Source organism: Pipistrellus kuhlii, unplaced genomic scaffold (genome assembly GCF_014108245.1).
Source record: "Pipistrellus kuhlii isolate mPipKuh1 unplaced genomic scaffold, mPipKuh1.p scaffold_m20_p_1, whole genome shotgun sequence".
Classification (NCBI taxonomy): domain Eukaryota; kingdom Metazoa; phylum Chordata; class Mammalia; order Chiroptera; family Vespertilionidae; genus Pipistrellus; species Pipistrellus kuhlii.
The window spans coordinates 114,217,931-114,232,720 of NW_023425404.1; the positions used below are offsets into that span (position 1 = coordinate 114,217,931).

At 40.5% G+C, this 14,790-nt stretch overlaps 1 protein-coding gene across 1 annotated transcript in view; it reads left to right on the forward strand.

Moving 5' to 3' along the window:
- Positions 1-14,790, forward strand: part of GPR158 (G protein-coupled receptor 158) — a 327,705-nt gene that overhangs the window by 21,896 nt on the left and 291,019 nt on the right. Inside the window, exon 2 of the mRNA XM_036460202.2 lies at positions 11,019-11,124. Within this exon, the coding sequence (XP_036316095.1) occupies positions 11,019-11,124 (106 nt within the window). The remainder of the gene's footprint in view (positions 1-11,018; positions 11,125-14,790) is intronic.

Below are 14,790 nucleotides of genomic sequence, written 5' to 3' on the forward strand. Positions count from 1 at the left end.
GGACCCCTCGGGAGATGTCAGACTGCCGATTTTGGCCAGATCCTTGCAGGCCTGTGAGGATCAGCCCAAAATTGGCAGTCTGACATCCCCTGAAGGGTGTAGTAGTGCACGAAGTGGCAGGCAGCGGAGGAGGAGCCCAAGCCGGGGCCGGGTGCAGCTTGGCCTGCTGTGCCTGCTACCACCACGCGATAGTGCTGTCATGGAGGCCGGAGAGGCTTGTGCTGCTGCAGCTGTGCTTGGCTCGCCAGCTGTGACCCTGGCTTCAGGCATCTGTTGGTCAGCTGAGTGCCACCAGGGGAAAGCTCCTTCATTGAGTGTCTGCTCCTTGGTGGTCAGTGCACATCATAGCGACAGGTCAATCAGTCGACCAGTTGAATGGTCGACCAGTTGCTTAGGGTTTTTTTATATGTAGAGATATATGTCTCTGAGCCTTCTATTTGTTCCACTGTTTCCCATATCTGTTTTCCTGTCAATACTATTATGTTTTATTGGCATGGTTGGGTAGTATGTCTTAATATTTTCTTGAGCAAAGCCTACCTCTTCTTTCTTCTTTTATTATTTTACTTTCTGACTTTTATTATTTTACTTAAGTTAGCTGTCATAGAATTGTATTTTATTTATTTATTTTTATTGTTGAAAGTATTACAGATGTTTCACCTACCCCATATAGAATTTTAATTGATTCTGTATTAAATTTATACCTTCATTCAATGAGATTTGACATATTAAACATAATAATTATTTCCTTTCAGAACATGGGATATCTCTCCATTTATTTAGATTACTTATTTTGTCCTTCATTAGAGTTTCAAAAAAAAAATTTTGTATTATTATTTTTTTTTTAGAGTGAGAGGAAGCATTTTAAAGGAACCCTCTTTCTTTCTTTTTTTTAATATATTTTATTGATTTTGTACAGAGAGGAAGGGAGAGAGATAGTTAGAAATATCAATGAGAGAGAGTCATCGATCAGCTGGCTCTTGCACACCCCCTACTGGGGATATGCCCGCAACCAAGGTACATGCCCTTGACCGGAATCGAACCCGGGACCTTTCAGTCCCCAAGCCAATGCTCTATCCATTGAGCCAAACCGGTTTTTACAAAAAGAACTCCATGGTTTTTTTTTTTGGAAGTGGCAAGTGTTTTTCCTTACTGATTCTTTATCACTGGGCTCTAAGGAAATGATGACCAGGTCCCCTGTTGGGTCCCTGCTGACCATCGGGTGTCCCTGAGCAAGAGGGAGAGAAAAGCCAGACTTAGCAATGCTCCCACGCCCCCCACCCCCCAGGGTTGGGAGTAGCAGAGGGATGTGGTGACTTAGGAGTCACACAGAACCTGCCAGTTAGACCTGTATAACCTCTCTGAGCTTCGGTTTCTTCATCTATAAAATGGGCATGATAATAGTACCAGTCTCATTGGAATGTTTGTTACAGGGTGTGCATAAGATTATGCACATAAGTCTCTCAGCCGGTGCCTGACAGGTACTAAGCCTCCCTGCTGTCGCTGTGATTATCTGCCCCTGCCCTCACTGGGCTTAGAACCCGTGTTTAACTAGCAATGTAGGCAGGTGTGGAACTTGCCTGATCCGTGTCCTGGGGGTCCCTGGGAGAACATGATTCCAGATTCCCAGGCAAGATGGCTCTTCAATATGAAACCCCTGAGGGTCAGAAGTCCAGCCAGGTCTCAGCATGTGCTCCTGGTCTCCGGGGCAACACCGGCGTCCTTCCCTCTCTTCCCAGCACAGTCCTGTCCTGCCTCGGTTGTCACTCACGCCAGGAACCCCTGCTTCATCTGTGTGCACATCTGTTCCCCAGCAGGTCCTTCCCCGTGTGCCTCCCAGCTCTGCCCTGCACGTGGGCAAATCACTTCACCGCTCCGCGCCTTTGTTTTCTCATCTGAAGGCTGGGAATGAGGGTGTCGGCCTCCTGGGGTGGTTGATCAAACCAGGTCACCAGGTGAAGCACTTAGAAGAGTGCTAGGCCTGTTTTAAGTGGCCGTTCAGTGACAGCTGTTCTGTATTACTGGTGAAAGGCCAGTCTCCTAGGTCTAGGAGTAGGGGTTCTCTGAGATGCCACTGTCCTGTGGAAACCCTGAATGAGAATCTTCAGCCCCTTTCAGAAGCTATGAGCTCATTAGCATAATAAGCCACCTGTGAAGGACCTTTTGACTCCTATAAGCACTAACAACAAAGAGTAAAAAGCATGAGGCCTGGGCCTGATGTCTGTCCTGTATCCAGTGTTTCCCAAACTTCTCTCATGATGAGAATCATCTGGTGGAGTTGTTAAAATACAGATTCCTGAATCCCAACTAAGAAGTGCTAAACTAGAATTTTTGGGAACATATATTGGGTCGGCAGCTAAGTAATTGCGGGTTTCACACACATATGGCTTCAGTTGAATTTTTAGGTTTGCAGACGTAGTACAAATGTAAAACACATTTTGTTATTTGGTAGTTGGCTATTCAGCTGTTAATCAGTGAAAAAAGTTTTTTGATCTGTTTTGTAGTTTTCGTTTGGCGTTCGTTGAAAAATGGAAAATCAAAAGGAACATTTTCGTCATATTTTGCTTTTTTATTTCCACAAGGGAAAAACGCATTGCAAGCTCATAAAAAGTTATGTGCTGTTTATGGTGACGAAGCCTTAAAAGAACGGCAGTGTCAAAATTGGTTTGCCAAATTTCGTTCTGGTGATTTTTCACTCAAAGATGAAAAACGCTCTGGTCGTCCAGTTGAAGTTGATGACGCCCTAATCAAAGCAATAATCAATTCGGACTGTCACAGTACAACACGTGAGATTGCAGAGAAGCTTCATGTATCACATACATGCATTGAAAATCACTTAAAACAACTTGGCTATGTTCAAAAACTCGATACATGGGTTCCTCACGAACTGAAAGAATCACAGTTAACGCAACGCATTAGCAGCTGCGATTTGCTAAAGAAATGTAATGAAAATGATCCATTTTTAAAACGACTGATAGCTGGCGATGAAAAATGGGTTGTTTACAACAATATCAAGCAGAAAAGATCGTGGAGCAGGCCAGGCGAACCAACTCAAACAACATCAAAAGCTGATATTCATCAAAAGAAGGTTTTGTTATCAGTTTGGTGGGATTGCAAAGGAATTGTCTACTTTGAACTCTTACCACCCAACCGAACGATCAATTCTGATGTCTACATTGAACAACTAACGAAATTAAACAATGCAGTTGAAGAAAAGCGGCCCGAATTGACAAATCGAAAAGGTGTTGTATTCCATCATGACAATGCAAGGCCACACACATTTTTGGTCACTCGGCAAAAATTAATGGAGCTTGGTTGGGATGTTTTGCCACATCCACCATATAGTCCTGACCTTGCACCATCTGATTACTTTTTGTTTCGATCTTTACAAAACTCCTTGAATGGTAAAAATTTCAATAATGATGATGATGTCAAATCGTACCTGATTCAGTTTTTTGCTAATAAAAACCAGAAGTTTTTTGAACGTGGGATTATGATGCTGCCTGAAAGATGGTAAAAGGTCATTGATCAAAATGGGCAATACATTACAGAATAAAGTTATTTAGTTCCATGAAAAAATTGTCTTTGATTTTCTTAATCCGCAAGTACTTAGTTGCCGACCCAATAGGTAAAATTGTATACTTAACTAGTGTCTAAGACAGCTAGATTAGTTTTATTTATACTCAACAAGAATAAGAGATTCTTAAAAAAGAAGAAATTATAGCAATAAAAATAACATAGAATTCCAATGAGGAAGTAAATGGACATCTAAAGGAATCCACATGGCTACAGGAGAAATCACTACTGAGACTAGATTAAAAAAAAAAGTGGGAAAAATGTATTTGCAGCAAATATTTGATAAGTACTTAGCATCTTTAACATATCAATATAAGAGCTCACACAAATCCTATATAGTAAAAGCCTAATATGCAAATCAACCAAACTGAGGAAGGACGGGTAGAAAGACTGGTGCACTGACCACCAGGAGGCAGATGCTGAACATAGCAGCTGTCCCCTGGTGGGAAGTGAGCTCCCACAGGGGGAGTGCTGCTCAGCCAGAGCCAGGCTCACAGCTGGCTAGTGCAGCGGCTGTGGCAGGAGCCTCTCCTGCCCTGTGGCAGGGCTAAGGCGCAGTGAGCCAAGAGGTAAGGAGCAGCAAGCAGATGGGTGGTAAAGAGCGAGGGGTCCTGGACTGAGAGAGGGATCCCAGACTGCGAGAGGGCACAGGCTGGCTGAGGGACCCTCCCCGACCCCCGACTCCCAGTGCACAAATTTTGTGCAATATGGGGCCTCTAGTATGATTATAATTAACACCACTGAACTGTACACTTGAAAATGATCACAATGGTAAATCTGTGTTATGTACACAGTATTTAACCTCAATTAAAATTTTTTAAAATTAAAAGAACAAAACAAAACTAATTAGGTCCTCCTTTATCCTATGTCTCCCTTTTTGTATTCATTCTATCATAGTTTCCTGGAAAACTTCGGGTAGTACTCTCTGTATTTTGACTAGAAACTCAGTTAGATCCACGAATTCTTTAAGAGGTGACAATGTTGGCAAAGTTTCCACCTACTATGTAACAAACATCTCTTTCTTTTGCCTCCACTATAGTTTTCCTCATTGCCCTTCACAGCTCACCATCATATTCCTGCTTTTCTCAAACATCTCTTTGAGGGCCTTTCATCTCCTGCCTCTATCTGGTCCCAAACCCAGTGCCACATTTTTTAGATGTTAATGAAAAAAACAAAACAAAAACAAACAAACAAACAAACAAACAAAAACACCACTGAAACCTGTGGAGAATTTTAGTGAGTTTATTTGAGCCAATCTGTGCTGGGAAGCAGAACCTCAATGAATTGAGATAATGCTCTGAAGAATGGCAGGTTACATTTCTATTTATATATTGCAATCAAAGGAGATTCATAGGTGGGTTACATGAAATTCATTGGAGATGGATTAAGGAGGCCAGAGAAAGCAAAGCGGTGGGAAACCCCTAGGATTGGATAAAAAGTAAAATGATGGACACATATTTAGGTGGGTACAGGAACAATTAACATGATAATGAAGAAATTTGAGGCATTTGTCCTTTCACCAATCACATTTGGTTGTGCCCCAGAGGCTCCAGAAAAAAAGGGAATTTACAAGTTACCCAGACATCTCACAGATATGTTATCTTAGAGGCAAAAAGGCAAATGGGCTCAGAAAAGATCTAAGTTGATCTTTGTCAGGGAAATTATCAGCCTGGGAATGACTGCCCACTATAACCTGTTTGTAGTGATGGTTATTATAGGTCTCTGAGTTTGCAAGACTGCCACACATGCCTCCCCTGAGCTTATCAGGTCAGCGAGTGGCTCCTTTCGTCCACATAGATATGTCAGAAACCCACTTCTAGGCACCAGATTCTGTGCTGGTTATCTACTGTTAGGAGTAGGTGACTGATGGCAATTAGTATATCAGCATATTTTTTAATCAACTCCTTATTTCAGCATAATTTCTGCCCTGGAATTCCATCAGTATTGACTATATGTGATGTTTCTGTCAATTTCTTTTTGTGGTGATGAAGCAGGAAATTATTGTCTAAGGTAACATGAGTAAGAAGCAAAAGTAAAATTTCAAAACTTGCCTTCAACCTCTTCAATCTTTCTTTCCATCCATTCACCCATAGCAGTTCATGACAGTTTTCAGATTACTTGAGTGTTCTCAACCAATCTTAATCAATCAATCAATATCTCCCACCCTCTCTTCCTTTTCCCCTTCTTCCCTTCCATTGATTGTTTAGCAACTCCTTGCTTCTCTCTATTATATGCAGTTTCTTTAAGGTTAATAATGGGATTTAGCAGCTCAAGGAAAATGTGAAGACATAGGCCATATAATTTTAGTCTGGCTGGAAAAAAAATCATTAAAAATAAAATATTATAGCCCTAGCCAGTTTGGCTCAATGGATAGAGCATTGGCCTGCAGACTGAAGGGTCCCAAGTTCAATTCTGGTCAAGGGCACATGCTCAGGTTGTGGGCTCGATCCCCAGTGGGGGGCATGCAGGAGGCAGCAGATCAATAATTCTCTCTCATCATTGATGTTTTTATCTCCCTCTCCCTCTTCCTTCCTCTCTAAAATCAATAAAAATATATTTAAAATAAAATATTATAATATAATGTACTAAGCAAGTTATATGAAAAAGCTAAGCACAGTATATTATGGGGAGGATAGGGAAGTGGCTTTTAAATCAGACTTGGAGTTCATGGAAGGCTTTATAAAGAATATAGGCAGGAATTATCCTATATAACAAAAATGTAATATGCTAAGTGTCAGACTGAGTGATTTGGTCAACCACTTGACCAGTTGCTATGACATGCACCTACCATCAGGGGGCAGATGTTCCTACTGGTAGGTTTGCTTGCTGCTGGGGTCAGGTCGATGGAGGCTGGGCAAGAGGGCTGGACATGCCCTGGAACCCTACCAAGGTCCCTCTCTGGGCGGTTGTCCCCCATCGTCCCTGATCAGGACTGGGTGAGACGGCCCGATTGCCATCCAGGCCTAGGGACCCACCCATGCACAAATTCGTGCACCAGGCCTCTGGTAATAGATAAGGGGCTTTAGATATAAAAGGATCTCAAAAGGAATGGTTTTGTGAGATAGTACAAATGTTTGGGACCCACATGTAATTTTGAATGGTCTGGAACAAAGAATGTATGCAGTAGAGTGGTTGGAAAGGTTAGAGGTAAGGGAAGCCGGAATATAATGTTATACAAGGAGTTTGAATTTTTATTCTTTAGGAGAGTGGAAATGTCAGGATCACATTCTATAGTTTTGAGGAAAGCAGTGTTTGATCCTTAAGTGCTAGGGCTCCCTATTTGCATTGTGGCCTTTCTCTAGTCTTGGAATGAGCACTATCAATGAGTTCTGTGGTGAATTATTTCTAGTAAAATTTGCAAAAGAAAGCCATTTTAATTATAACTTGCCTCCATTACCATTTAGCCTAGGTTATGCTCATTTTTGGAAACCAGCTAAGGGGAGGTTCAGGATTATTTGGTCTGTGTGTGGTAATATAAATTAAAGTTCTTTGCAGTCACTTTAGTGTATAGCTAACTTATTGCCAGCCATCCTGGTATAGAAATTATGGTAATAATCTTACTAACCATCCACAGTATAGCACAAAGATGTAGGCCCAAAGGCCATATTGTGATATAAGTGTGTATTCATGAGTTTGTTTTTGTTTCTTAAAGGACCCTAATATAAGCTTTATGACCTACAAACTAGGATCTTCACTGGTAACAATGCTAGAAACTGAATTAGTAAGCTGCTGTTAACAACGTTCAGCCCCATGGATGGAGGTCTGAACCAAAGCAGTGGTAGAGGGAATGGAGGGAAAGGGTCACCAAAACAGAAAACATGCTGGGAGTACAAGGCAGGTGACTGGGCAGCTGTTTTGGTGGATGGTGAGTTTCATAACAAATGAGTTATCACCTTGGGTAATTGGAGGATGGAAGCCCATTCACAGAAAGAAGACATGAGGCGGATTGCAAGGTTGGCATTTTAGGTGTCAGACAAGGAGAGGAAAAGGCTGGTCTGCAGTTTAGGGAAGCACCCAGGTAGGTGTTTGGGGGATATTAGTTGCTCTAGTTCCCACTCTCTGGCCACAATTTACCTCACCTTCCTGTGTTTAGCCCAGGAAACATCAGCCACTTCCTATCCCTTGGAGCTTCCCAGTGGGACCAGCTCAGAGGAGCGGACTCAGAGGCATTCCCCCTCCCTCCCCCTCTTCCCCAAGGGGCTCAGCTGGTCTAATCTCAGTCCTCCCATGGGGGCACCTGCACGTGTCTAAGCCTCTGCGCTTTTGGCAGTGTACTTTTCCTCACAAAGAGAGCTTTCTCATCCCACCTAATCTCCCAAACCCCCAGTTTCCCTGCAGGAAGTCAACACACCTGTCCTGAGGGCTTTGTAGGTCCCCTGGAGCAGAGGCAGAGGCGCTAATGAGGATGAGTCAGCTCTGAGATCCCAGCTGGTTTAAGGCAAGCCTCATTACCTTGGGTGGTTGTGCACAGCGCCCAGAAAGCTTCCTGAGCCGAGTTTAGTCTGCGGTGACTTTTTGGTTCCCATATATGAACCGCGAATTAAGAGGGAAAATCCTCAGCGATTAGGATTTCTTCAGTTTTTTCAGGGAAGGAACCAGGGTAATTGCAGTCCCCTGGAATTCCGAATTAGCCATGTTGCTGAGCTAGCTGGGAGATTACAGGATTTCCACCGTCTTGCAATCAAACTCTTTCTAGTGGAGCAGGATTGTTGAGGAGAACTTGACTTCATCATTACTAACAGTTGTGGGACAAATAGAGATGCATCTTTTTATTATTAGATGCCTTCTAAATAAGATGGTTGCAAAAGAATACCAAAATGTTGTGGACAATCACAGTCCAGTGAGAAATTTATCTCTGAAGATGACTGATAATGTGAGTGTGTGAATACCAATCTGCTGTGATACCTGGAGTGTTGAGTTAGAGCTCTCACTTCTGTGAGTCTTATCCTGACCACCCTTTAACAAAGAGTTTAATGTACCCATCTCTTATCACCTCTTTATCCTTAATTGCATTTTTTACTTTGTAATATATGGCATAATTTATTTATTTATTATAGTCATCTTTTATTAGTTGTCTATCCCACACTAGAGTTAAGCTCCTGAAGGGCAGGTTTTCCCCCCTTCCCTGCTTATTAATGTATTTCAAAGGCTAAAATAAGTTTGGCTCAAGGTAGTCAATAAGTATTTACTGAACTAATGAAAGTAACAATTTGCTATTTCTCAAAGAGCATGAAGTAGAGCCTGACTGGGCTTGCATGATTATTATAAACTATGTGGAACATTGTTCTATGGAAAGTTCTGGTAGTGATGGTGGTTATCAAGTCAACAAATATTTATTGAATCCCTACTATAATCCCAATTCCCCAGAATTTAGCATCTGTTCTTCATTCAACATACCAATACTTTAAAAAAATGCTTTGTGGTGTTACTTGAGGGTAGGGCCTATGTGGTTCACCTACATAGCATCTGTTACAGTGATCTACACTAATAAAATAGAAATATGCAAATTGCTGTACCTCCACGACACCCATGAACCAACCAGGGGTGAGTATGCAAACTAGCCCAGCAAAATGGCTAGTTAATTTGCATATGCAGGTGCGGATCCTCAGGCGGGATGCCTGCTACGAGGAGGTGGGTGGGGGATAGAGCAAGCTATAGGAGTGGTGCTCCAGTTGGGAGCAAAGACTTGCAGGCTCCCAGGTGGCTGGAAGCAAAGCCAGGAGAAGAAAGGCCTATTCTTGCATGAATCTTTGTGCAACGGGCCTCTAGTATGCACATAACAGACAATAACTATTTGTTGAAAGAGCAAATAAATAAACTGGGTTAGGTTTGAGGGTTACCTGGGAATCAAGTTATTTTTCATATGAACATTTGTTTTATGAAATTATGGACTACATGAGTAGTATTTTGCAAACTGAGGTCTGTTTCTTTGAAGGATTTCTAAGTTTTCTTTGAAAAATTTTGGGTTTTCATTTCAGTGTTTACCTGAAAAATAAACTTACACATATTGGGTTATCTGGTTCACAAAATACTGACAGAAGTTTTGGTGTCCCTGTTTGCTTTCTATCTCCTTTTAGCAAATTAGCATTACATAGTATAGTATTAATACTTCGTCATAGATTAATAAAAAAAGATCAGATTGCCTACACCTTATCACAATCCAGGACCCATTGGGAGATGTTGGAGAGATGGTTTCAGCCTGATCCCAGCGGCCAAGCCGATGGACCCCACTGGTGCACAAATCCGTGTGCTGGGCCTCTAGTATACATATAAGATCTTTGGTTAATTTCCTTCTGCTTTCCCTCTTTTCCCTTTCCCTCTGAGATTCATCAGTCTGTTCCTTGTTTCCATGCTTGTGGTTTCTGCTCCCAAGGTTGAGTGTCTGCCCCCTGGTGGTCAGTGTGCATCATAGCTACTGGCCGGCCACTTAGGCTTTTATATATGTAGATTTCATAATGAAAATAGTTTAATATGGGGTTGTGGGGCCTTGAAAATGTTTTTGGTTTTTAGTTTTAGTGGTTTTTAGTGGGGTGTTTATATTTTACTCATGTGTTAAAAACTATCAGCAAAGGTCGAGCTTCAGAGCCCAGAACACAGAATATTGATTTAATTAAAGTCCAGGTGTGGCAGGTCAGTGCAGGACAGATATTTATGCTGCTTCTACTGAGAGTGGTGCTGGTGATGGTGAAAAATAGAAGAGACAGACATTAGGAAAATGTACAGAGATGAGTTGAAGAAAATGGAGGAATTTTAGATATAGTTGTAGCTTTCTTTTGCAGTTGTGCTTCTGGCCCTAAATTTGTGAGTTCTCTTTTTTTAGTGGCTTATCTCTAATGGCTAAGTAAAAGCAATGATTTTGTTTTTAGATTTTCAAAAAAAATACTAATCAGCATATTTGTAGGTAATGTAAAACTCTGATTTGAGACCAAAAAAGCTATTTAAAGTCACTGCTACAGAAAATCAGAGGAAAGAGATGTTTATTTCCTGATATGGTCCTCCCTTTATGATTAAACCCCACTTCATTCTCTACATCCTGACTCTGCAATGAGAAGTAGCAGTAGAAAGAAATAAGATGAGGACTTTGTATTAATTTACTTTATAGAAGGGATACTAGGAGTAGGTGTTATTTCAGAGTCAACTTTGCTACCATGCCCAGAGAAATTCTGTCTGGGGTTTAGTCAATCAACAAATATTTATTAGTACCTACTATGTGCCAGGTATTATATGGGGAGCTAAAGACAGTGAACAATAGATATTTATTATTATTCTGTTCTATTGTACCTTTATCTTCACTTGCTATACATTAGTTGAATATGAGTGAGCGATTTCAAAATTTATAGTGCATTATTTATGCTAATTTTTCTGATTTCCAGGACAGAATAAAGAGTTAGAAATTGTAAAGGCTCAAGCTTAACTTGTTCTTTTTATCTTTCTCTGTTTTTAAGGGGTGTCATGAAAGTGGACATAAATCTTCAGAAAGTAGACATTGACCAATGTTCAAGTGATGGCTGGTTTTCAGGAACTCATAAATGTCATCTCAACAATTCAGAGGTAAGAACATGAAAATAGAGCTCGTAAAAGCAGAAGTACAGAAATGTATTACTTATGATCTATTGCATTTTTGTGGGTAAGTGACCAAGAGATGCTCTACTGGGAAAATGTCTCCTATGCAGGTCTAAATGTTGCCAAATGAACTGAAAAAGAAGTAGGAAATTAAATTTGTGCAGAATAACTGTTCATTTGAAGACTAAGAAAAGGAGAAACTGAAATTATGTCTGAAGTTGGGTATTAGTCAAAGGCTGATCCTATTTTTCAAAAGGGACTGGAAATTAAAATAGCAATGAAGTGAAAAACCAGTCCTGGAAGAATAAACCAGCTTATGCATATTTTAATGAAAGATGATGCTTGGTGAAACCTTGATGCTATTCATTCAGACACACTGCTAGAAAAAGAGAGAGAGAGAGAGAGAGAGAGAGAGAGAGAGAGAGAGAGAGAGAAAGAGAGAGAGAGAGAGAGAGGGAGAATATGCAGGAAAATATTAAAAGCAAGAAGAAAACTAATAGGGACTTGTAAAAGGAATGTATATGTTGGCGTATATATTTCCAATTTTCATTTTTTATCTGTGCCTTATTTCATGGAACTGTGGATGGTTAGGAACAGGCATAGATATTATAAATCTGAAAATAAGACTATCACTTGTCTTTTGTAGTTTCAGACAGGAAGTGTGATGACATCCTGATTTCATTTCAGTAATCTATTTCTGAGACCCAAAATTTTAAGAACAAATGTACAATAAACTTCTTGATCTTAAATACTTGGGTTACCCAACTTTCAGTCCATGAATGTGTGAGAAAAGTCATCTTGATTTATTTAAAACTAGAGGCCTGGTGCCTGAAGTTCATGCATGGGTGGGGTCCCTAGGCCTGGCCAGTGGCCAGGGCCGATCAGAGCCTTCCAGCTGTTGGCCAGGGCCTTTCTTCATTCCACACTACCCCCTGGTGGTCATAGCACATCCTTGTGAGCGATTGAACTCCCAGTCTCTTGGTCAAATTCCCGAGGGGACACTTTGTATATTAGTCTTTTATATATCTATAGATAGAGAAAATAATCCCATAAACATAGTGATCTACATCTTTAATCCACTTTTTTTTCCCTTTGTGAAAGATGGTTATACATAGTACAATTTTAAGGTAAGGAATTATTAATCAAAAGGAAAATTAACAAGCATTTATTTGTGCCATTACTAAATAGAAAAGTGCACAGACATGTGCATAGCTCTACATGCCTGAACATGTGCTCATTGCATATTTCCCTTGTACATCCCCCACATATTCTGCCATACCCAACCCACATACTTTCATATTTCTATCACTCCCCAAATAATCATCTCCAGTTCCCCACTTTCCCTCTACACTCCATACCCACCTCCATGTGCCCTCATGCTTCCTATCACAATATCCCTCAACTCTGCCACCCTCTACAGGTGAACCCTCTAATTCCCCCACAATTCTCCACATCCTCCTAAATTCATCACATATTTCCGCCATATAACCATAATCCCAAATTCCCCAATATCCATGCACATCCCCACGTATCCCAGCACCGTAGCCCACATCTCCAAAAAGCTCCACATGGCCTTCACTTCCTTCACTCCCCCACTGGCACCTAATCATGCAAGGAACTGTTTCTGTCTTGTCAATTCAGTTAAGATCCTCTTTCATTCCCTTTATGTATTCATACAGTTTTGAACATTTCTGAGTATCCACTTTCCTGTGAATGATTCTGACATTTTGAAAGATATGAATTTCAGTCTTGGATCTGGTGAATGTTTTAGCCTGATTATTATCTCCATGCCAATGGTATATGATCACTTCTTAATCTTTTAGCCAGACAGGATTTTTCTACATGGGTATCATCTGTAGGTGCTCATTTCTGCAGGTGTCAACTGTAGGTGCTCATTTCTGTAGGTGTCATCTGTAGGTGCTCATGTTTCAGTGGTGCTCCCGGGTGGTGCAATAAGCATTCTGTTTATTATAGAACCAAAGAAATTATTTTTCAATGTGTTACAGTTGTTTCTTGCTTCTAACAATCTTTGTGTAGTTTTTGTTTCTTTAAAGCACACTTATTTACCTATTTATTTGACTAGATGGTCATAGTGGAACAACCTCTTTCTCCTTTTGGAGGATTGATTTATATTTGTTGCATCAGAATTATTAACTTTCTGTGTATTATTTCTTTTTAAAACTTTCAAATGAATGAAATTAGTTCTAGATAAAATATCCTCTATTTTGCTCCACAAAAATTAGGTTGACTCTAACTGGTTTGGCTCAGTGGATAGAGCATCGGCCTGGACTGAAAGGTCCCAGGTTCAATTCCAGTCAAGGGCATGTACCTTGGTGTGGGCACATTCCCAGTAAGGGGTGTGCAGGAGGCAGCTGATGGATGTTTCTCTCTCATTGATATTTCTAACTCTTTATTCCTCTCCCTTCCTCTCTGTAAAAAATTCAATAAAAATATATTTTAAAAAATTAGGTTGAAATGTGTGACTTTGGGGATTATATATGAGAACACTATATATATATATATTTTTGATTCCTATAGGAAAAAACTGGAAAAACATATCCTAAAAGACAACCCACAGTTCAATAATCCTCTGTGGAAAAGTTATAGAAAGAGGTTCAGTGGTATAAAAGTAACATCACTAAACACTGAAATGTCTAAGATAAGTACGCTACCTCCTTTTCTTGCTCAGGTGCTGGAGCTGGGAGTAGGAGATCTTGATGTGCCAGCTGAGCCCATGAGGCCCTTGGTGCTGGTCTGACTTAGCCAAGCCTGCCATGGAACTCTTCATATTTTTTTATTGGGCTTCTCTCAGGTCCTGCTGGTGGTGCTGGTCACTCAGGGCACCTGCAGCAGTTTCACACCACATCTTCAGTCTAGTGACTAGCAATAGTCTTTCAATTCCTCCCCGGTGCTGATGTTAACTGGAGACTAGGAACTAGTTTCTCTTGGAGTTTCTACTGCGCGGGGAAAGAGAAAGAAAGGTATCTTGTTTAGACATTTTTTTTTTTTTTTATCTGCATTGCCTCTCCTTTGTTCCTAGTCACAAATCTATTATGGACTCCAAGAATCACTGTGTAAATTGAGTTTCTCTAGAAGTAATTAACATGAGTCATATCTGTAGGATGTGAATGTCCATATCATTAGAAAAAAAGATGCTCATCATGGTTACTGTGGGTTCTTTCTTGCCAATGTTTAACACCTTTCTTGTAAATACTAGAGGATGTTAAAAATTTCAGATTTATAATTGAGGCAAACTTTTCACTTAAAACTTTTTCCTAGTATGTTGACTTTTCAGTTTCCAAGTTATCTTAAACCAGAATTCTGAGTCTGATGTTGGAAACAAGTGACATATAGACCATTTTAGAAAGGTGTGGAGTGGTTTGTGAGGAAAATAATTACTCAGTGGGTACAAGGTCTATGAGGCCACTACCAGTATTTTTTGAAGGGCATAGTAAAGGAAGATCTGAATTGGCACCCTGAACTGGATTGCAGGATTATTCTGTTTTTGCATCTGATTCAGATCATTCTAGCATGGACTTGATCACATTGTTAGCACCCACTGAAATAATTCTTTACCTATTCTCATATTGTTTGTTTTGAATATACAAAATCTTCTCTTACATAATAGTTTATTTAAAACATTAAAAATGAGAC